This window comes from Vombatus ursinus, unplaced genomic scaffold, assembly GCF_900497805.2.
Source record: "Vombatus ursinus unplaced genomic scaffold, bare-nosed wombat genome assembly UNPS02014794.1, whole genome shotgun sequence".
In the NCBI taxonomy this organism is placed as follows: Eukaryota; Metazoa; Chordata; class Mammalia; order Diprotodontia; family Vombatidae; genus Vombatus; species Vombatus ursinus.
In genome coordinates, this window is record NW_020954572.1 from 1,101,433 (window position 1) to 1,125,394 (window position 23,962).

The 23,962-nt window shown below is 41.6% G+C and overlaps 2 protein-coding genes across 2 annotated transcripts in view; one reads left to right on the forward strand and one right to left on the reverse strand.

Moving 5' to 3' along the window:
* ASB2 (ankyrin repeat and SOCS box containing 2) overlaps positions 1–11,262 on the forward strand; it is an 89,170-nt gene extending 77,908 nt beyond the window's left edge. The window contains exons 8-10 of the mRNA XM_027870140.1: positions 87–648; positions 6,054–6,207; positions 9,227–11,262. Of these exons, the coding sequence (XP_027725941.1) occupies positions 87–648; positions 6,054–6,207; positions 9,227–9,363 (853 nt within the window). The 3' untranslated portion in view covers positions 9,364–11,262. The remainder of the gene's footprint in view (positions 1–86; positions 649–6,053; positions 6,208–9,226) is intronic.
* An 11,001-nt stretch (positions 11,263–22,263) lies between these two features.
* Positions 22,264–23,175, reverse strand: FAM181A (family with sequence similarity 181 member A). The gene has a single exon (XM_027869881.1). The coding sequence runs from the start codon at positions 23,098–23,100 to the stop codon at positions 22,264–22,266; it is 837 nt and encodes a 278-aa protein (XP_027725682.1). The 5' UTR covers positions 23,101–23,175.
* Between the last annotated feature and the right edge of the window lie 787 nt (positions 23,176–23,962).

The window sequence follows — 23,962 nt, forward strand, 5'->3', positions numbered from 1 at the left end:
ACTATAGAATCAATGCTACATCTGTCCTATTCTGAGTAAAACTCTCAGTGAGATGTCCCATAACTTGTCTCTGTCTTGCTGCACAGAATTGTTCAGATGCTGCTGCCTGTGACCAGCCGCACACGTATTAAGCGCAGTGGTATAAGCCCCCTTCACCTGGCTGCTGAGAGGAATAATGATGAAGTGCTGGAGGAGCTCTTGGATGCTGGCTTCGATGTCAATGCCATCCTGTCCCCTGAGAGGTCCCGGTTGTATGAGGACAGGCGGAGCACTCCCCTGTATTTTGCTGTTATCAATAACAACATCTATGCTACTGAAATGCTTTTACAGGCTGGGGCGAGCCCAAACCTGGACATCATCAACCCTTTGCTCATCTCCATCCGCCATGGCTGCTTCAAGACTATGGAGCTCTTGCTGGACCACGGGGCCAACATTGATGCCTACATCTCCAGCCATCCCACCACCTTCCCGGCCACTATCATGTTCTCCATGAAGTGTCTTTCACTTCTGAAATTCCTCATGGACCTAGGGTGTAATGGTGATTCCTGCTTCACCTGTCAGTATGGGAATGGCCCCCACCCAACCACACAGGCCATATCAGGCAGGTTCAATGAGATGCCCTTGGACAAATCACCCACTGTTGTCCAGGTAGGTAGAGAAATCCAATACTAGCATAAAATCATAGAACCCCAAAGCTGGAAAGGATCTCAGGTGTCACTGAATCCAGCTTCTATCCAAATAATGAATCTCATCTATAACATCCTCAAAGAGTGGTTATCCAGCTTCCACTTGAAGACCTCAAGATAACCTGTTCCACTTTTTTTTTGGTCCATTTACAGTTGTTGGAAGGCTTTTCTTGACTTTTAATCAACCAACAGGCCTTATTATTATTATTAAGGTCTGGTGCTCTATCCATTTTCACATGGTTTTTCCTCCTTTGGTCCTTGTAACAACACAGGTAGGACAGATGACACGATTCCCTTTTTGATAATAATAATACCTAACATTTATATTGAGCTTATTATAAGCATTTTACAAATATTATTTTATTTGATCCTCACAACAAACCTGGGAGGTAGGTGCTTTTAATATCCCCATTTTACAGATGAAGAACCTACTATGCACCAAGCCCTGTGTTAGATGCTAGAAATACAAAAATAAGAGTGAAATGATTCTTGCTTTCAAGGGGCTTATAATTCTAATAGGGACAACAGGTAAATATATACAGCTAGACATAACATATGCAAAATGAATACAAGAAATTTTATGGAAGAGAGCATTAGCAACTAGGATGGAGGGGGATCTATCAGAAAAGGTGTTAGGTAGAATGTGGCACTTGACTTGAACCTTGAAGAAAACCAGGAATTCTGAGAGACAGAGGTAAAATTACAGGTTTGGGGCACAGCAAAGACAAAGGCATGGAGATGGGAAATGAAATGTCATGTATGCAGACCAGCAAGTAAGCCAATATGACTGGATTGCAAAGTGGCAAGGCATAGTGTATAAGAGGACTGGAAAGGCAGGAAGGGGACAGGTTGTGAAGAGATTTAAATACCCAATATTCTTTTCTGTGATTTTTATCCATGTTTCCTTATTCTGTCTCTTGGGATCAAGAAGAACAAATCTAATCCTTCCCTATGAAAATGTTAAATATTCAAAGACAGTAATTATGATTGTTTTCTACCCCCCTTCCCTTAAAAAAAAAAGCAAAACAAATCTTCTCTTATTTGGGTTAAATGTTAATAGTTCTTTCATGTGGTTCTCATGTCATGGTCTCCAATACCCTTCCCACCCCAGTTAAGCTGCTCTGGATGTGATCCAATTTGTCAATATCCTTCCTAAAATGTGATGCCCAGGATGGAGCATGGGATTGTAGACATGGCCTCATCAGGGCAGAGGCCAGCTGAACTATGGCATTTCCTGATCTGGACTCTGTTCTGGTGTACTCTACATTGTCATGTATGGATTATTAATTGTAACATTTTTAATCAATTCGATTCAATCTAGTGAACATTTATTAAGTTCCTACTGTATGCACAGCACTAGTGATACTAGATACTGAGGAAGCTGTGAAGATGAAACAAAATACATACGCACCTTGCACTCATGGGATTTCAAATCTAACAGGGGGAGAAAGATCTGCGTCACCTTGGGCAAATCATGTCATCCTTTTGGGCATCTGTTATTGAAAAATGAAGGAGCTAGGCTGGGCGGTCGCTACGTTGTCTTTAAATTCCAAACACGGTTGGTTCAGTTTACCTCGAAGACAAAATAACTCTGTGTTTCAATCAGCTTGGGAAATGTCGGTCTAGATCTTGGGGTTATCTTTGCCTTTTCTTCTGCCTCTCCTCTCCTACACCACCAATTACCAAGTCTTATTAATGCCGCTTCACCAGTATCTCTTATGTCTGAATCCTCCTTTCCATCCCCACAGCTCCCACCCTAGTACAAGCCCTCATTACAAACTACCTACCCTACAGTAGTAATGGATCAATTCGTAAAGATTTGTTAAGTGCTGGGGCTACAAAAAGAGGCAAAAGACAGTCCCTGCCCTCGTGGAGTTTACAGTTGAATGGGGGAGACGATAAGCAAACAAATATGTACGGAAGAAGCTAGGTACAGGATAGATAGGAAATGATTAACAGGAGAAGGCGCTAGCATTAAGTTAGTAACCTTCCCATTCTAGGGAGATGAGGAATGTGCGTTTTCAGGATATGATCAGCCTCATCAATTTTTGCCGAGTTGCCTGCCAAACTTTCTCCCTAGGATAGGGATAGGATAAATCACCCAGATGATGGACCAGGGAAATAATTGGATGAACTCTGGGTATCTCTGCCTCAAAACTTTCTTCCTTTCAATCCATCCTGAATACAATTGTAAGATAATCTTAATTATGGATAGATATGGTCATATCACTCCTTTTTTTTTCAAAATAATTCGCTGTTTCATATTTTCTACTCAGGAAAGTTCAAACTCCTGTCTGCCTGGCATTCAAGGCCTTCTATACTTTGACATCAACCGACTTCAGATGAGATTACTGTCTACCTCTTGCAGAGATATAGTCTCTGTGCTTTTGCTTACATAGTTCTCTATATCTGGAGTTCCCTTTCTCTCTTTATTCACTGGTTAAATTCTTGCTTATTCTTTCAAACCTACCTTAAGATGCCACTTCTTCAAGGAAGCCTTCCTGGATTTCCCTTGGGACTCACATAGTAGTTGGCTTTGCCACTTTCTTATGTACTTGTCATGTCATATTCTGTATTTTCTTTATGTATGTTTAACCCTCTACTAGATTGTGAGTTTCCCAAGGTTTCTATCTTATCTAATTTCTCAGGTTTCTATCTTTTCTAATCTGTTCTGTACATAGATGAATGAATCTTCAGCCCAGGGATTCTTGACTCTTTTTTTTGGAGAGGCAATGGGGTAAAGTGACTTGCCCAGGGTCACACAGCTAGCAAGTGTCAAGTGACTGAGGCCAGATTTGAACCCAGCTCTTCCTGAATTCAGGGCTGGTGCTCTGTCCACTGTGCCATCTAACTGCCCCGATTCTTGACTTTTTTTTGTGTTACAGACCATTTTGGCTGTCTGTCAAAGCCTAGGAAGCTAGGTGACTCAGCAGATAGAAAAATGGATCTGGAGTCAAGATGACCTGAATTCAAATCCAATCTCAAACACTTAATAAGTGACCTTGGACAGGTCCTTTAACTTGTCTGCCTCAATTTCCTCATCTGTAAAATGGGGGTAATGATAGCATTTACCTCTTAGGGTTGTTGTGAGGATAAATTGAGATAATTTTTGTAAAGTACTATAAAATGCTAGCCATGAGGACAACTGGGCAGCTTGATGGCAAAGTGAGTAGAATGCTGGGCCTAGAGTCAGGAAGACTCCTCTGATTCTTGAGTTCAAATCCGGCCACAGACACTTATATGACTTTGAGCAAGTCATGCAACCCTCTTTGCCTCAGTTTCCTCATCTGTAAAATGGGCTGGAGAAGGAATAGCAAACTACTCTAGTATCTTTGCTAAGAAAATCCCAAATGGGGTCACAGAGAGTAGGACACAACTGAAAAAATGACCTAAAAACACGGTAATGATGGACCTCTTCTCAGAATGTTTTCAAACACAGGAAATAAAATATATAAGATTAGAAAGGAAACTAATTACATTGCAATCAAGTTATCAAACTTTTGTTTAAAAGCACAAGTTTACAGATCTCAGGTTAAGACCCCTGATTTAGGGGTTCCCTCAATTCTCAAAATCAGAAATAGCAGTAACTAATCTTTGTGCCACTAGAGGGCAGTAAGGGCAGCACCAAAATGAAGGAAGGAGATGGGGACTAGCCAGGGCCGCCTTAGGATGAGAAAGAGCTGCCCTTGAAAATACTTTTTAGAACGTTGCCAGGTTGAGAAATTTGACTAATAAATCAGAAGGGAAAAAAATCGAGTTTCTGTAGCTCTGTTTAGTGTACTGTAGAGATTGATGTCCCCATTTAAAATGTCGTTTAGTTCATTAAATTATTTCCCCAGTCCATCATCTTGGGTGATTTAAAAGTATGCCCCAAGGGGAAGGATAGGCAGGCAACTCTCCAGAAGTTGATGAGGTTCATCATATCCTGCAAATGTATGCTCCTCATCTCCCTTGAACAAATCCATTGACTTCCTGGGATCATATATTTTGTGTGTGCCTGGAAGGGAGCTACCTGGTGTAAGGTCATATATGAATGCCCAGGAAAAGTAGTGATGCTTCAAATACAACGATGAGATGTTTTGATCAGTAATGAGTTGACCATTCCCTGGGAGTATTTTAACAGCGGTTAGAATGTTGTTGGGAAGATTACTGTATTGGGTGGTAGTTTTTTGTTTGTTTGTTTTTTGGTGAGGCCATCAGGGTTAAGTGACTTGTCCAGGGTCACACAGCTAGTAAGTGTCAAGTGTCTGAGGCTGGATTTGAACTCGGGTCCTCTTGACTCCAAGGCCAGAGACCTGCCCCTATGGGGTGGTAGTTTGAACCAAGTGAATCAAAGCTTGGAGGGCCCAGTGACAGAGAGAAGCTATCAGGTCCTCCCACAACACTTCTTAAGGGTAATGCTGTTAAACATAGGAAAGAAAGAAGGAAGAAAGGAAAGAAAGCAATCATTTATTAAACTCCTACTATGTTCCAGGCACTGTGCTAAGCACTTTACACAACAACCCTGTGAGGGAGACACTATTACGATCCCATTTTACAGTTGAGGAAACTGAGGCAGACAGGGTTTTGAACCTTTGCCTAGGGTCACACAGTTAGGAAGTGTCTGAGGCAGGATTTGAACTCAGGTCTTCCTGACTCTGGGCCTAGCACTCTATCCACTGTGCCTCCTAGCTGTCTCCAGAATTCTGGACTGGTTGGACCAGAGTTAAATGTTGGACTTAGTGTGGCATTGTTTGTTATTATTGTTGTTAAGTTGTATCCAACTCTTCATGACTCCATTTGGGGGTTTTCCTTAGCAGGGATACTGGAGCGGTTTACCATTTCCTTCTCCAGATCATTTTACAGATGGGATAACTGAGGCAAACAAGGTGAAGTGCCTTGCCCGGGTTCACACAGCTAGGAAGTGTCTGAGGCTGGCTTTGAACTCTTCAAGATGAGTCTTCCTGATTCCAGGCCCAGTGCTCTAGCCGTTGTACCACCTAGCTGCCTGAGAATTCTATTACATTAGCACATTTGATCCTTACAATGACCCTGTGAGTTAAGTATTACAATGCCATGCCCATTTAATAGAAGAAAACAGGTAGACGGTGGGGAGGTAACTTGCCCAGCATCACAAGGCTAGTAAATTGCATAGTCCAGACTTGAGTTCAGGTATTTGAACTCCAAGTCCCAAGCTCTTTCCACCACGTCATACTTCCTTTCTCATGGCCCAACGGGCTTGGAGCAGGATCAGCAAATAGTCTTAGAACCGTGCTCTAAGAATCTAAGAATCTTAAGCTCCTGGGATTATTATGGAGAGATATTGATAAATGATTGTTGATCGATTAATGGATTGACTGATTGAACTGCCTGTGTTCTTCCTCTCAGTTCTGTGAAATCATCTCTGCCCCCGAGGTCAGCCGCTGGGCGGGGCCCATCATTGATGTTCTCCTGGATTACGTTGGCAATGTGCAGCTGTGTGCCAGGCTGAAGGAGCACATCGACAGCTATGAAGACTGGGCTGTCATCAAAGAAAAAGCAGGTGTTTATGAGTGATGGGTGTTGTCTACTCCTGGCTGGGGAGCTGCCCACTCAGTCTTGTTATGCTTGATTCCCTTCCACGTACCACCTACTTCCTATCTACCTACTCTGGCCTAGATGCTGCTGTTCCTCTTAGAGGGCACTCCATCCCCCATCCCCATGCCTTTTTGCTGACTATCTGTCATACCTAGAATGCTTTCTCTCCTCACCTCCACCTCTTGGTTCGCCTGGCTTCCTTCAAGACTTAGCTGAAGCACCATCCTTCTGAAGGGAGGCCTTTCCCAGCACCCCACTACCCTCTCCTGGTGCTTTTCACTCAGATTACCTTCTATTTCTTCTCTATAATCTCACATGTTATTGACATGTCTCTCTGTTCTGGGCTGGGTTGGACTTGGGCTGATCCCCTGGTCCTGGAGCCTTGATACTGGAATAAAATGAAGAACTTTTAAGTCATTAAAGAGGTAGCAAAAGGAGATTTAGTTAGCCATAGAAAGAGAAAGATAATAAAAATTACTATTATACTATGTTAGGGAAATGCTTGTTTTATTCCATAAATTAAAAATAAAATTTAAATTAAAAAAATAAAGAGAGGCACTGAGGATTTCTCAAGTGGATTCAGCTGAGCAAAGCTCTTTTGCCTGAGTTACCCAGGATGATCCAACAGTCAAACATTAGAGCCCCCCAGTGTGCCTCCTGGCTGCTTTTTCCTCAGGTGATGAGGAAGTGATGTCAACAGCATGAACCTTTATTGCCCTGAGTCAACTAAATCTCAAGAAATGTTTCAGTGCCTTTTCAGGAAAAACTAGCGTTAACTTGCGTGTGTGGAGGAGTTAGGATATTGCTCCTACTACTGTCTCCCCTAATCTCCATTAGATTATGAGCTGCTTGAGGACTTGATTGTCTCTTAGCTACGTGACCCTGATGTCATCTCACTTTTTTGAGCATTAGTTGCTTCATTTGTCCGGTGGGGATGATAATAAATTCCCTACCTACTCATAGGGTTGCAAAGGAAAGTTTTATATATACATACACACACATATATATAATAATTTATATATAATATACATATATGCATGTATATATATCATATATATATATATATATGAGGTATTATTACAAGATTACTGACCCCTGTTCCACTAAAGTTCTAAATCAGAACTGATGCTATTCTCTGTTAAGCCCCTGGCTAGGTTGACTTTCCAGATAGAGAAAGTAAAGATGAGTGTCTCAATATAGTCTAAATTGAACTGGAGATCTGAACCCTGTTCATAGCATCAAAGATCCCTGGAGTTGGAGGGAACCTTAGAGAAAATTTAGTTCAACCCTTAATGAGAAGCAGTTATTCAGTCCCTATTTAAAGATCATTTCCTTTAGAAACACCCCATTCCATTCTGGGGCAGCAATAGCCATTAGCAATAGCCTATTTAAAGCTCATTTCCTTTAGAAACACCCCATTCCATTCTGGGGCAGCAATAGCCATTAGAATGTTTTTCTGGATGTTGAGCCAACATCTACTTCCATGTAGAGGGATCTAGGTGGCACAGTACATAGAATACTGGGTCTGGAATCAGGAGGATCTGAATTCAAATCCAGGCTCAGACACTCACTAGCTGTGTGACCCTGGGCAAATCATTTCATCTCAGTTTCCTCAACTGTGAAATGTGGATAATAACTTTACCTAACTCTGAGGTTGTTGTGAGGGTCAAATGAGATAATGTTTGTAAAGTCCTTTGCACAATACCCAGAACTTAGTGGCACTATGTAAAAGCTAGCTGCTATTATTATTCCCTCCTGGATCACTCTCTTGTTGCACTACATACAAGCTAGGTGTTATTATCATTCCCTTCTGGATCATTGCCTTGTTGTGGTAGAGGGGCTTGTGGATGTAGCTCAATGAAACCATGAACTATGACATCCAGGGTTACCTACTATGGACAGGTCATAGCGGATAGTTCTGACAAAAGGTGATTCACTAGAGAGGGAAATGGCAAACCACTTCAGTATGTTTGCCAAGAAAACCCCATGGACATTTGGTCCTTGGGATCGTGAAGAGTCAGACATGACTGATAAACAAATTATTATTATTAAATCTATGATCCTTTCATCCTATTTCTGTAACAGTAGTTAGAGTCATGAAGAGAAAGGATCCCTGGGCAACCCCTTGACTAAACTCAGTTTGGCTCAGACCTCTATCAAAACCCTACTATGTGCTGCATACAGTTTTAGGCACTCTAGGGGACATGGAAATATAAGACCGAATCATAGATTCCTAGGCTTTCAGAGCTGGAAGGAGACCTTAGAACAGAATTAAGAATGTCAGAACTAAAAGGCTCCTTAGACATTATTTTGTCCAAACCTTTCTTTTTTATTGAAGAGAAAACTTTTTTTTTAATCAAAGAAAAGTGACTTGCCCATATCATGTAACGTATCTAACAATAACACATTTACAGAGAATTTCAGTGTTTATAAAGTTCTTTCCTTCATAATAACCCCAGGAGGTAGCTAATGTAAGTATCTTTATTTCAGTGTTTATAAAGTAGCTAATGTAAGTATCTTTATAACCCATTTTATAGATGAAGGAAATAAAGCTTACTGAGGTTAAATGAGTTGCCTGGTATCACACAGCTAGCAGATATCAAAGTCCGCATTCAAACCTTGGATTTCTACTTTCCTCTTCACCACCCCATTTTTATCCTTTGCATATATTCTTTCTCCATAACTTAATTATTCAGGGTTCTTGAAGAACAATCCTAATAGATATCAAGGTAGGGTTGGGTTGATCTCAGAGGTCAAGATATAATAACGAAGGTCAGTTCAACAAACATTTATGAAGTGTCTGCTCTGTACAAGAAGTTTGATTCTACTGAGTTAAGAACCTACTAGCCCCTTGCCCTCAATTTCTGGGACTCCATTGCTAAGGCTAGAATCTCTGGGTAGGGGTAATAGGTTGAATCTGTCTGAGGTTCTCAAGCCTTCAAATAATAAGTCCTTGATTTCAGTCTTTTTTCCTTTTGTTCTAGAGCCGCCAAGGCCCCTGGCTCACCTCTGCCGTCTGAGGGTTCGAAAGGCCATTGGCAAATACCGCATCAAACTCATAGACACTTTGCCTCTCCCTGGCCGCTTGATCAGATATCTGCAGTATGATAATTCTCAGTAATCTGGCACCCATTGGAGGAAGGTGGAGCTTCCTTTTGAGGTTTTCCGCAACACAGTGATTAAGTACCAGGATGATGATGGCTTCCCAGTGATGATGGTCAATTGACAGGACAGCCCTCAGGCTCACAAGACTTACAGCTACACCATCACTGTGACCAGCACATTGACTCTGGCGTTGGCAGGGCCACAGTCCAAGAGCAAAGAGGGAAAACAAAAGAGTTAGGTGGGCTGGGGGAGGGGGGAAGGGAGAGGGAACAAGAGAGACTTACACAAATGCCGCCGTGACTGGATTTCCAGACTAGAAGACAGGTTTATTGACTTATCACCAATTCCAGATCTTGCTGGAAGTAGAAACTGGTGCGAAAGAAAACCTATCACTTCATAGGTTTTCCAGGCCTTTGGGGTGCAGTCAAGATGAAAGGAGTCTCAAGAAGTCCAGGAAATATAGAAAAAACAAAAGCAACATTTGCCTGGTATGCCGTGATATAGTTGCTAAAGATTAGAATAACCTGTTAGCCTTTCACAGTATCTCAGCCTATTTATTTAGATTAACTTGGCTCCATTTCCCCTCCCCCCCAATTCTTTGTTAAATTTTTTACTTTACTTCAAGAATCATGAAATCTCAGAGTGGGAAGGGACTTCAGAAGGCATCTGGTCTGACCTCATGTTTTGTGCAGTAATTCTTTGTGCAATGTCCCTGATAAGTCCTCAGGTGATATAGAAGCATAGACATGGCCTCAAAATGGTGAAATCCCAGATTCACCACTTAAGAGCAGTGAGAATGTGGGCAAGTCATTCCCTGTTCTGAGTCTCAGTAACTTCCTCTGTAAAATCAGGGGTTGGCCGTCATGCTCTGTGAGGTTCCTTCCAACTTTTGCATCATATGCTTCTGTTTTAAATTTCGCTCATTTTTCTCCAATCCAAACCTGATGATCGCTTCTACTTTCATTTTGAGCACCACCTAGTGGTTCCTTGTTGTGGTGCAGTCATGACCCTTTCAAAGATCCTAGAACATTTTAAAAAATGACTCTTCCTTATCAAGACTTAATCCCTCCATCTCGTAACCTGTGCCCTCTGTTTCTTCTTTTTCTGTCCTCGATTTTTTTTCCTCCTCAGCTTTCTCCTCAACGTATTGTGGTTGGAGACTGGGGACTGTGGTGGGATTTTTGTCTAAAAGTTTCGATAAATATGATGGATGCCTCCTACATGAGACCTGACACCTATCGGCAATTTTTTTCTCCTGACACACTTAATTTTTTAATATAAATGTTTTATTGATGTTCTTCATCTCTGTCCCTTCCCAATGATTCACTCCTCTTACTCTAAAAAACCCTCCTTTGTATCAAAGAAGCATTAGTTATTAGGTGCTATGAACCCAGCTTCTAGATCCGAGTGGATCCTGGCGATGGGAGTCAAGGTTTACTGCAGGAGGCAATGTGGCCACTGACTTATTTCTGTTTGTAAGAGAACTAGGGACACACAGCAAACCCTTCAGGAAAGCAGCTCTGGCCATACAAGTCACGCCCATTTTCTAGTCCTCACACAGAAATTTATCTTTTTGACTTGTTTTCCATACTCTACAGACCAGGGGAATTATGATGAGTCATTATAGACAGGGTCTATAGGGATCACATTATATACCAAGGTCACCTTTGGGAGCCTCTTAAACACATTTATTCATAGAGATACATAAGTCTTCATTCCCTCACGTCTGTTTTTCTACAGGAGTCAAGACACTGGAAAAAAAAATAAAACATACACTTAACACTTAGTGTATGTCATAAGCAAAGATACTGTGATGATTACAGGGCTTTCCTAGAGCTCTAACAATGATAATAATGCTTTAAGGTTTACAAAATGTTTTCTATATGTTAATTCATTTGATCTTCACAACAATTCTGTGAAGTAGCTATTATTACTACCCCATTTTACAAATGGGGAAACTGAGGCCGGGGAAAGTTAAATAACTTGCCTAGGGTCATGTAACATCTGAAACTGAATTCAAGTTCAGTTCTTTCTCACTCCAAAGCCAGCACTTTATCCACTATGTTCCCTAGCTTCCTGATCTCACGCAACACATATACTGGTTGGTGAGGCCCATGTCCATTGCAGTTATGTTTCCTTATCAGCCCTACCTTTGCTCATTCCCACAATGAATGGATGAGCTTAATTAATCCACTCCTTTTGCTGTTTGCTCTGTTTTGTCCTAAAACCTGCTTGCATTTGTGTAGATCTTTCTGTAATAACATCTGAAAGGTAAGTCCTTGTTTTATTTGTATGAGACTGTTCCAAGTCGTCAGATGAAAGGAAGTGGAGGCATCACCGTGTTATGAGGAGCAGTGTGATGTTATAGAAAGGGTGCTTACCTGGACATCGAGAAGTTCCAGGTTTTGGTCCCAGCGCTAAGCAATACTCACTTGCCCTTCTCTCCTCCAGCCCTCTGTTTCTTTAACAGTAAAATGAAAGAGTTGGAGGAGATGATCAATCTCTAAGAACTCTTTTGTCTCCTGATATTAGCGGTCTCTTAACCCTAGAGTCTCTGTGAAGAGAAATATTGAGTTTGTGATAGGTTAGTAGTAATGCTTGCTCTCAAAGCATAAAACAAAATGCATGTGTAAAGTACTTGTTTTGAATCTTTTAGTGGCAAGGGTCTTTAGGGGTCATCTAGCCCAACTCCCTTACTTTACAGATAAGGAAACTGAGACCTAGAGAAGATGACTTACCAAAGGTCCCATAAAGAGTTGGAGCAGAAACTGCAGTCTCTTTAAGTAATAGATTTAAAAATTAACTCCCAAACCCACAACTGTATTTTCCACATGGTAAAATTTAATTTACAGGACTACATTAGACCATCACCTATCCAATGGGTGTCATAAGCTTGTAGAAGAGAAAACATTGCCTATAAAACACCAACACTTTATCTTGAAGTTAATTCTAACTTCCCTCCCTGCTGTACAGAAAAACAACAACAAGAACAATTAGGAAGTTAGAAAGGTCTGACATGAGAACCCAGGAAAGCGATAACTCAAGAATGGTCTTACGGAATATATTGGTAGGTGGGGAGGGAGAAGGAAGGCCTTGTATCATGCAAACCATTTAGAACTATGGAATTTCTCAGAGTAGAAACCTTTTGTAATATCTTCATTTTAAAATCTGCAGAGACTGTCATGTTCCATGTCTTACAGCCATATAATAACACTAATTGAATATTGTTATTAAAAAGATGGACTTTTGTTTTGGGGAAAAGTCTGTAGTCATTAAAGAAAGTTTTGCAATTTCCTAAAGGCAATCAACTCTCCTTTTGTTTAATTCTGGACTCATCTTATTATCTATTTATACTCTCTATCCTAGGTATGCTGACAGATAAACACTGTAGGTTGTCTATACAACTGCATGTCATAATTTGAATAGGTAATTTTTTCATCCACTTGGTTTTTCCCCTGTGAATTGTTAGACTAAATTCAAATTTGAGAGAGTTTCAGGTTTTGTATACTGTTAGGTAAAAATTGCATTTTTTTCAAAATTAAGAAATAGAAACTAATTTGAAAATAAAAATCCACTCCAAACTGAAAGTAGAAATCCCACTTCTCAGTGTTTCTTCATGCATATGTCTGTGCCCTCAGGGAGATAGACACAAGGGATGATCATGATGGTCTTGAAATTTTTCTCACCTTCTGATCATTTTCTTCTGCTCAATATTGGAATGAAAGGGATTTATTACCCAATTGTTTCATTTAATAAACGAGGAAACCCAGCATGCTGCTTCCATATACCTACTTTAAGCTCATCTCTCCTGGAGATATAGGAAGAACACTGCACGAATCCTAGCATCCTGAGATTTATAACTGGAAGGCACCTTAGGGATCATAGAATCCTACCTTCTCATTTGACAGATGAATAAACTGAGGCACAGAGCAATTAAGTGACTCAATCAAAGCCAAGGAGATCCAGGATTTGAACCTAGGTCTCTTGATCCCAAAGTCAGCCCTCTTTCCATCACACCATGCTGGCTTTTGCTGTTACCAGTTATGAGAGATTATTTTCTTCCACAAACATATGATGATGGGTAAATCCTATATACCCACTAAAGTTACAGGGGAATCAGCAGGGCTCTCTTTGTGGTGGGTTTATTTCCTTGGTCCTGCAGATATTCAAGCTATATAAACCCTTGGGAAGGTCAGAGTGAGTAGCAATTTCATTGTACTATGAAGAACAGGGATTTGATCAGTAGTAATTATACAAGACTTTGAGTGAGCATGCAATGTTGCATTAGTCATGCTAATCTTAGGACTCCTATACTTTTTGTATACCAAAGGGATACACTCACTTTTGGGGTGGGAGAAGGATGCACTTTGGAGATGCTTGGGGGCTTTTTGGCGTACCAAATCTCTTCAGAATTGCTTTTCACAACTTTCTCCCACATGATTTATAAGTGTGTTCTATAATGTTGTAAATTTGGACAATGGGCTAGTAAATAGTACTGCTTCGAAATACTATTCTTCTTTTGGTGTTTGTATTAAGTGATCATAAAGTCATCATTGTTGAGCCATTTATCAATCATGTCTGACTCTTTGTGACCCCATTTGGGGTTTTTCTTGGCAAAGGTACTGGAGTGGTTTGGCATTACCTTCTCCAGCTCATTTTATAGGTGAGGAAACTGAGGCAAACAGAGCTAAGTGACTTGCCCAGAATCACACAGCTAATAAATGTCTGAGGCCAGATCTGAACTCAGGAAGATGAGTGTTCCTGACTCTAGGCCCAGCTCACTATCCATTGCACCACTTAGCTGCACTGATCTTAGAGTATCATGATAATAACATTTAGAACATGGAGAACTTAAACATAATCAAGTCCAACTTATTTATTTTACTGAGAAAGAAAATGAGGGCCAAAGAGGATGTCACTTGTTTAAGGTCTTAGAGGTGGGATTCAACTCTGAATCCACTATTCTTGTCACTATACCAAAAATTCTTTAGAAAAAAAGGAACCTGAAATAATAATTATTTCTACCATATCAGTAGCTACAGGGTGGGGAGAGCATTGGACTTGGAATCAGGAAGACCCAAGTTCAAATCCTGCCTCAAGATACTTATTCGTTATATATTCTGGGCAAGTCACAATCTCTGTCTGCCTTAATTTCTTCATCTGAAAAATGGTGATAATAATAACACCTACATCCTATATTTATAAAGCTCTTTGCAAACTTTAAAGAGTTATATAAATGCTAGCTATTCTTTTTATTCTTAATGTACTTCCTCTCCTTATCCACCATTTTCCTGATGGAAGCTGCCAAGGGGCCATGTAAGACAATCAGTCTTATACAAAAATTTCTTCTACACTAGTGTCCCCTTGTAAAAGTCCAGAGGGTCCTTGGATGAAAGATCCTGAGAGCTAGGCTCTATTGCTACTACTCCTAGCTGTTATTTCCATAACTTCTCAAGATTAAAAAGTGAGTGCTTTCCTCACAACTGGACTATAAGGTAGCCAGCACAAATGTCATTATCACTATTTTATAGATTGGTCAATCAATCGATAAGCATATATTAAGAACTTATTACATGCCAGGCACCATGCCGGGTGTTGGAAATATACAGATAAAAATGGAATAGGCCCTGCCTCTAAGAGGGGCCTTATAATCTTTCAGGGAAACAACATGCATATGTGTAAGTGAATACAAAATACAGGGTGTCCCAAAAATCTTAGTTCAGTCTTAAGCTGTTAAATCTGTAAAAATGCACTAAGATTTTTAGGATACCCTATATAAGCATGATATTTTCAGGTGGGGAAATCTAACAGAGGCAAAGGGTGGAGATCAGGAAAAGCCTGACATGGAGTTTAGACTGAGCTTCCATAAAAGCTAGGAATGTTAAAAATTCAGAGTATATGATTTCCAGGCATGGAGGACATATGCAAAGGCATTGAGACGATAGGCAGCAGTCTTCTCCAGGTTAAACATATCCAGCCCCATTCAACTGGTCCCGCCATGGTATACCATCTCAAGACCTTTCACCATTATTTGTCACTCTTCTCCAGTTTATTAATGTCCTTTCTAAAATGTGCTGCCCAGAACAGAACACAACATTCAGAGATGGTTTGATAATGGCAGAGTAGAGATAGACTGTCACCTTCCTTTACAAAAAATGTGATTGCTGATCTCCATGAAGCTTAAACTGCATTATCCTGGAAGAAAAAGCAATATTGTGGAATCTGCATTTTGCAGTGAATTTAATGGTGTCAGTTGAGATAGAAATTCTGAGAGACAAGGTTCCAAACAAGAGCAATCAATTTATTGTTAGTTAGCCTAGCTTCTTCTTGTTTTGTTGAGTCATTTCAATTGTGTCCAACTCTTGGTGACCCCGTTTGGGGTTTTCCTGCCATTTCCTTATTCAGCTCATTTTACAGGTGAAGAACTGAGGCAAACAGGGTTAAATGACTTGTCCAGGGTCATAGCTAGTAAGTGTCTGAGGCCAAGTTTGAACCCTGGTCTTCCTGATTCCAGAATCAGTGCTGTATTCACTGTACCACCTAGTTGCTTCTAGTTAGGCTAGCAGTAACCAATAAATTGGATCATTGGCCTCTCTTGATGACCTAGAGTGAGGGCCAACAGGGCCTTTTAAATGTAGGAGTCTCTTCCTTCTGACTGGCCTGACAGTACATTATTTGGACCTCCCCTGGCAAAGGCAAGGCAAGGCAAGGCAAGGCAATCCCAATGGGTCAACATTTTAATGAGGAGGTGGGTTAAGAGTTCTCAGCTGCTCCATATTCATCCTTCCTTGTCCACCCCTCTTCCCACTAATACTCAGGTGATGGCATCAGCTTGCAGCTGGGGAAAGTGGGCCGGCCTTCAGACATTCCTGATTATACCCCTGTCTGACACTTTCAGAAGGCTAGTTGCTTTATGAAACCCAGCCGCTTCTAGTTTCTTCTTCTTGTTTGTCCTTTATTCTTTAAGAGGACCGTGACATCAGGGAGGTGATGCCATGACATGCAAGTGAATTGGATTTAAGTGAGGGAGGGCTGGGCAAAGTCACCAGCCTAACCTTCTCTTCCAAAGCCATCTGGGTCCAGGGGCCAGCTATACATCAAGATAACTGGAAATGGCCCCAGATGCCATGACCCAGCTGCTTCTAGCAAACTTGGCTAGAAAAACAAAAGCGGTGGCAATCAGGGTCCCCTCCCCACAGTTTGGTCTTCCCCATGTAGGCCAAGTCACCCCAACTTTGATTAGAAAGTAAGGACAAGAGACTTGTTTCCTAAGGAGGGCCTAGCTCAAGTTGGTTCTCTGTCCTTGGGGTAAATAGAATCAAGAGTCCATGAGCAGATGCCTTGGGGGCTGGGAGTGATCACATCACTAAATCAGCCCTTCAGAAACTGCCTACCCTTCAGAAGTGGAGTCTGACAAAATGAGGAAAAGAATGAATCACAGAGTGATATTGATTATTAAATCATACAACATAATATTAATTTTCCTCAATGGCTAGGGAACTTGGGTCATATGCAATTTTAGCTTTGCTCACTAATCTAATTTGCCCTTATAAAATGAAACACATCTGAATTGGAGCAAATAAAATGGATTCCCTTGTTTGCAAAGTAAGGTGAATTTTTTTTTAATGTCAAATAATTTATTCTTAGCATTGAGAGGGAAGAGCTTTGGGGACATATGTTCACTGAATATGCCTCAGCTCTACAACTCTGTTAAAAACAAAGGACTGAGAAAATGTTTAGTAATGATCAGAGGCCACCAAAAAAAAGAATAAATAGCTTATTGCTTATTCAGGCAGCAATTTAATCCTAGAGAGGCAGATTTGTTTTTGTTATGACATTTGAAAAATCACAAATCTTGGAAAGAACCTCAAATGATGAAAAGCTTACTTAAAAGCAAATTGATGAAAGGTTAATTGAAGTAGATTTATCCAGACAAGTAAAGCGTTTTTTCCAGTGTGATGAAGCATGAACATTGTTGTTGATTTGTTTCAGTCATGTCTGACTCTTTGTGACCCCATTTGGGGTTTTCTTGGTAAAGATACTGGAGTGGTTTGCCATTTCCTTCTGCAGCTCATTTTACAGATGAGGAAACCTTCCTGAGTCCAGATCTGGCACTCACTCCTGCCTCAAGCATGATCATTATCAAATCATATTTATTGGGCATTAACCTTTCCAGGTAAGAGGCCATGAGGGCCTAAACTTGGTTGGTGGTCATTTGCATGGAGAAAAGGGACACATATGAGAGATGGGGTAATAGTAGAATTGACAAGATATGGCAACTGATTGGATATGGGGAAACGGAGGCTGGGTCTCTATACCACCCACCCATATTTTCTGTTATGGGTCATGATCCAGAGGCAGTCCCTTCAGTCAATAGCTCATTTGGCCAATTTAGTGGACTGGACAGACAGTTGTCATGAAGGACCCCATCTTACATATGGAGATGGCCTCAGTAGAGAGTCATTTCTTGTTCTAATGAAAAGACTGAAAATAAACGTGCAGACACTAAACCTTTCAGTCTGTTAAGAAGAGTTGAGAGGCAGTGTGATATAGTGGATAGGGGAGGGTACTGGACTTGGAATTAGAAAAACCAGGTAATTACAAGTTCCGTGATGCTAAGTAAGTCACTGAAATCCTCTGTGCCTCAGTTTTCTCATCCATAAAATAAAGACTTTGGATGTGATGACCTCTAAAGTTTCTGCCAGCTCTGAACCTGTGGTCTTATGATCCTATTCAAAGGAGGGCCATGAGCCAGATTAACCCCTTTGAGGCAATTGCTAATCAGTCACCAGAGTTGTACTGGTTAGTCTTGGGAGCATAGATTTAGAGATGAAAGGGACTTAGGGATCATCTAGTACAACCTCCTCATTACACAGATGAAGAAAATGATACTGAGAGAGGAAAAAATAATAATACAGGTAGTAGAGCCAGGCCTCAAACCCAGTTCTTCTGTCTCCAAATGCAGTGCCCTTTCAGCAACACCATATGAGTCTTATATCAACCGTAATTTTCCTGAAGGAAATGGAAGCAGCTAGGATGGTCCTATCTGACTATCTAAGGCCAGATTTGAACTCTGATCTTTCTGACTCCAGGCCCAACACTCTATTCCAACGGACCACCTTCAGGGTGGGGAACCTGTGGCCTCAAGGCCTTATGTGGTCCTCTAGGTCCTCAAGCCCTTTGACTGAATCCAAACTTCACAGAACAAATCCTCTTAATAAAAGGTACATTAGTAGGTGCTTAATAAATGCTTGTTCCCTCTTCTGGCAATGGAAACTGCCAAGGCAATTATGTAAGACAATCAGCCTTCTACAGACATTCCTTCTATGCAAATATTTCCCCTAACTGCCCATAGAATCCCAGGATGAAAGAACTTGGGAGTCAAAAGGTTCCTAGGAGTTCACCTAGAGCTGAGCTCTAACTAATAATACTTAATAATAATAACTCATCAGGGGTAGCATGGTGTAGTGGATAGATAGTTGACATCAGAGTTAAGAATTGGATTTAAGTCCTGTCTCTGATCCACACTGGCAAATCACTTAACCCCTCTACCCAAGCAACTCTCGAAAACCACAGGTTGTAGAGAAGGTGCCAGTCTACGTTGGTAAGTTTCCAGGAGTTTCCATACTGGGAGTTCTTTATACTAGTGAAATCATAAGTCTAGTCCAAAGACAACAATCACTCACATTTCTACAGTGATGGAAGGTTTATAAAATGTTTTTTTTTTTATCACAACTCTGTGAGGAAAATAATACAAATATTATTGGCCTCTTTTCAGGTGGGGAAACTGAGGGCCGAGAGAGGCTAAGATTTAAACAGCGCTATTTGCTAGGCACTGTGTTAAGGGCTTTACCATTAGTATCTCATTTTACCCTCACAACAACCTTGGAAAGGTAGGTGCCCTCATCATCCCCATTTTACAGGTGAGGAAATTGAAGCTAACAGAGATGGTGTGACCTGCTCAGGATCACACAGCTAGTAAGCGCCTGAGGTCATATTTGAGTTCAAGTCTTCCTGAGTATGTGCCTAGCACTCAATCTACTTTGCCACTTAGCTGCCCCAATTACATAGCTATTATGCTGTAGAGCTGAGACTTGAATCCAGAAAGTAAATCCAAAGACTAAATCACATTCTAGGGCTCTTACAGTAGTAGCAGTAGCAGTAGTAGTAGTAATAGCAGTAGCAGCAGCAGCAGTAGTAGTGGTAGTAGTAGTAGTAGTGGTAGTGGTAGTAGTAGTGGTAGTGGTAGTAGTGGTGGTAATGGTGCTGGTGGTAGCAGCGGTAAGTGTAGGAGCTCTTTTAGGTTTTCAAAGTATATCACATGTTATTTGTACCTGCAGCTAAAAATGATTTTTTTTATATTTGTAAATAAAGGTTTATTGCATTTAAAACCATAAAAAAACATTCTTAGCATCCTGAAGACTCTAGTCTAGTCAATAAACAAAAGTTCAAATTAAGCCCTGATTATAGAATTGTTGATTTCTAAGGTGTAAAGTTCACCTGAAAATTTAACAACCAGTTCTCCCTAGCAGATAGGTGCTAACTTCAGTACACCACTAGACCCATCTCTTCCTTTTTGTAACTTTTATCCATTGCCCCCTAGTTCTGTGCTCTGGGGCCAAGAAAACAAATAGAAGAAGAATTCTTCTTCCACAAGAAAACCCTACAAATACTTGAAGACAGTGATCAATGAAGCAACCTACCCCCACCCCTGCTTCTCTTTTTCAGGTGCGATATTCTCAGATCAATTGATGTTTGGCATTAGAGACAATTGCCCATACATCTGGATTCTTCTGGAAGCACTCCGGCTTGTCAATGTCATTCCTAAAATGTGGTATCCGGAATAAAATACAATATTCTAGATGTAATGTGACCAGATCAGTGTATAGCAGGAGAATCAGCAACTCCCTAGCCCCCAACCTCTTTAAGGAAGTTATATCCCTCTGAACGAGGTCTATAACTGCACACTTTGACTCATATTAAGTCAACACACCAAAATCCCCAACTCTTTTTTCACAGGAACAGTCACCCGGACATAACTCCCCACTGTTTACTTTTTTCTTTTAGAGTTGTTTTAAAAAAAAATTGGCCCAGGCATAGGACTTTATGTTTATTGCTATTAAATGTTACCTAACTCAATATGGTCTACCATCCTAGACTGCTAAGATTTTTTTTTTACATCCTGACTGTTTCCAAAGTGTTAGCTATCCCTCCCAGCTTTGGGCATCACTTTATCATTTCACTGCTCTTGTCTACACCCTTTCAGCCTTCCCTTCATTCCATCCCTACCATTCACCCCAACACAATTTCTTCTGTCCCTGTTCAATCCATTTCCTTCTCCAAAACGATCACCTCATTTTCAAATCTTGACCATCTTGTTTAATTCCCTCATTTGACAGAGGAGGAAACGGAGCCCCAAAGACAGTAAATGACTTGCTCAAAGTCATATGGCAAGTTAGTGGCAATGGCAGTCTGGACCCCAGGTATCCCAATTCCCAGTCTGATACTCCTAAGGTTGATGCTTTGTCCTCTGTCCCACCTGGTACATGGATGACACTTGCCATTGATTGTTGACATTTTAGTCATCTCTGCAAATGAAATTGATCTCATATTCAACAAGAGTTTCTTAACTATCTGAGTATTTCAAGCTAGAACTAATTTGGGACCCTAAATAATCTAGGTCATTGTCTCAATTCTCTACTTCATTTTGCAAAGGGAGGCATAGACAGACTACCTTTTACTTTACAAGAAGAAAATTTTAATTAACCAAACAGTTATTTTGTCTTCTCGGGGCTAAACTCCTGGTTGTATTGTTTCATTTTGTCCCCAACTGGCAAATGCTTAGCTGTAATAGTGTGGATACAGCTTCAGTCCTGAGTATCTTTTCAAAGAGCAGAACACATCATTCTCTAAAGCTTTTTCAAATAACTAAGCCTCATACTAAGGCACCATAGAAACAGGCTGAGTGCTCCTTTCTTTTCCACTTTAACCAAACTCATCAGGGACTCTACTTACCTAGATTTGCCTACTTTAAGAGCAAACTCGTCAGAGACCATACTTACCTAAGTTTGCCTACCTTATCTCCCATGCCTTTGACCTTTAACCCTATTGCTCAGTCAACAAACTGACCTGCTGTCGGACTTCATGGGGGGGGGGGACACCCAGATAGGGTCGGTTTGTGATCACCCTGGGCTTTTTGTTTTGATTGGTTTCTCCGATAATGAAGTGCCATAATTAATCGTGTGAAGCCAGAGCTGAACCTTGACAATCACCTAGTTCAACCTGATCATTTTAAAGCTGGAAAAACTAAGGCCCTGAGAAGGAAAGTAAGTATATAACAGAATTGGTATTCAATTTAAAGAGATCTGAGAAGTAGAAACTAAAAAAAAATTACTTTGTTTTATTCTTTTAACCCTCTTAATATTTACAAGGAAGGAAAAAATGAGATTGGCTTACAGATTTCTTGGCAAATGAAGAGAATATTGCTTTCTGAGCACCTATCAGATAACAACCTTCTCCCCATCCCACCCCACCCCCCAACTGCTAGAACAGCTGTTTACAGTACAGATGGAGTTATCTGGTTCACAGTGGTCTTTTGACACGCTGACTGGTTGATGAGAGGCTGATCAGCCCTGGCTCCAGATCTCACTGATGCTGACTGAGAAAATAGCCTTCACCCCCTCCCTTCCCCTCCCCATTCCCTCTCATGACAATAATTATCTTAAATACCCCCAGTAGGCCGCTGAATGTGCTTTTTGTGAATATTGCAGAAGTCATCCACTCAGTGTTCCTCACAGCCTTTCCAGGGAGGCCATCTCCCCTATGGGAAGCTTTCCTCTCCAGGAATCCAGGGAACCTGGAAGGATCTTCACTAGATCAGGGTGGTCAGTGCTTTCCAAGGGTCACTCACCTGGAGCTAGATATAGCTGAAAACATTAAAAATGGGAGGAGGAACCCCTGGCTTTGTGGGGATAGGTTTCAAGACCACTGGTCTGTAAACTTTCTGGCTCGGGCTACCAGGCTCCTTGCAGAAATGGCCCATCTCCCCTGGGGAAGATGGACTTTTTCTCCAAAGCCCCAGGCCTGGCACAGGGGACTGAGGCAGACCTCCTGGGCTCTGGTAGATGGGTTGTCCATGGTATTGGAATGGACAACAACTCCAGGCACTCATCCGGCCCATGAGGGAGGCTGAAGGGACCTTTGGAGATTCCTTCTCTGCCCTGGGAGAAGCAGGTACAGGTGCAGTCTCTGAACCCAAGGTCTCGGGTCTCTTTTTGCTTTTTTTTCCCTCATAGGCAGGAACCTCCCTATGGACTGAGAGCCCATCTAACCCTCCAGAGTAGCTTTGTGCAGGCCGGGGTTCTTCCCAGAAGGAAGCAGGCAGCTGTCTTTTCCGCATAGGTACTTGGTCTGGCCTGCAGGCCTCTGGGATTTGCTCTTGAAGGGTCTGCTCTTCAGGAAAATTCTCTTCCATTCCTGGGTTTCCTGGGCCCTTCTCGGTGCTGCCATTAGAGGGGGTGCGGCAACGGCCATCCTCAGGCCCCCTTTTTGAATGAGATTCTCCAGATCTACTGGGGTAGCATCTTGGCAGCCGGGAGTATTTCTGAGAAAATCGCTTGAGCTGTTTCTGCAGGTACTTTCTGTGGTCTACAGAGCGTCGGCAAGGGGCAGACTTGTCCAGGGCAGCTTTGATGTCACTGGAGGCCAGGTTCACGAAATTGAGTAGCATCTTCACCTCACTGTCGGATGCCATGTCCCTGGGTGCACCTCCCTGAGATTTCCATGAAGAGCTGCTATTCCCTGGCCGGCAGCTTAGCAGATGGACAAAGGGCAGACCTAATATCAAAATGATAATAACAATAGTAATAGTGATAAGTAGTAGCTGGCATTTGTATCACTTTTAAAAGTTTTCAAAGTGCTTTACATGTATTGTCTCCTTTCAGCAAAAAACCGAGGCCATTGATAACTGTGGAAAGCACATGACAAACCAGACCTGGAGATGCTATCTCTGGCAGGCGCCCACCCACCATACACACTTGCCGACTTCCCTGGTGGGCTAACACCTAAATGCCTAACCAGCAAACTTTCCTTCATTAACATTAGCATCTGCAGCATTTAGAACTTATCCTGGCTTTTGAAAGTGATGCATCCCCCTCCCCCAACGCCATTCTCCTTTCACTCCCCCTTCACAGCATCTCAATTTTCCCCTCCAGTCCCTCCAGAAAACGCGCCTCTTATTCTCACCCCCCCCCCCCACTATGCGCATCTCCCTCTTATTCTCACACCCTCTTACAGGGCACCAATCATTTCTCTCCCATTCCACAAGTCTCCATCTTTCTCTCGATTTTCTCACCACAGCCCAAACTTAATTCTCCATTCATAACACCCTCTTATTCTTCCTGTCTCCCCTTCACATCCACTTATTCTTCCACCCCAACTCACTACATCCCTATTCTCTCACCCCCCAAAGACCCCATTCCTTCTCATTTGTCCGCTCCCTACAACCCCGATTATTCTTTCTTCCATACCCTCACAACACCGCCCCCCCACTTTCTACTTATAACCGCCAATTAACACCCCCCCCCCTCCATCCTCCTCCTGTCTACCATCCTGAA

Bases quoted from the DNA above. Each gene is read 5' to 3' on its own strand.
- FAM181A (XM_027869881.1), bottom strand. From the start codon at position 23,100: ATGGCATCCGACAGTGAGGTGAAGATGCTACTCAATTTCGTGAACCTG.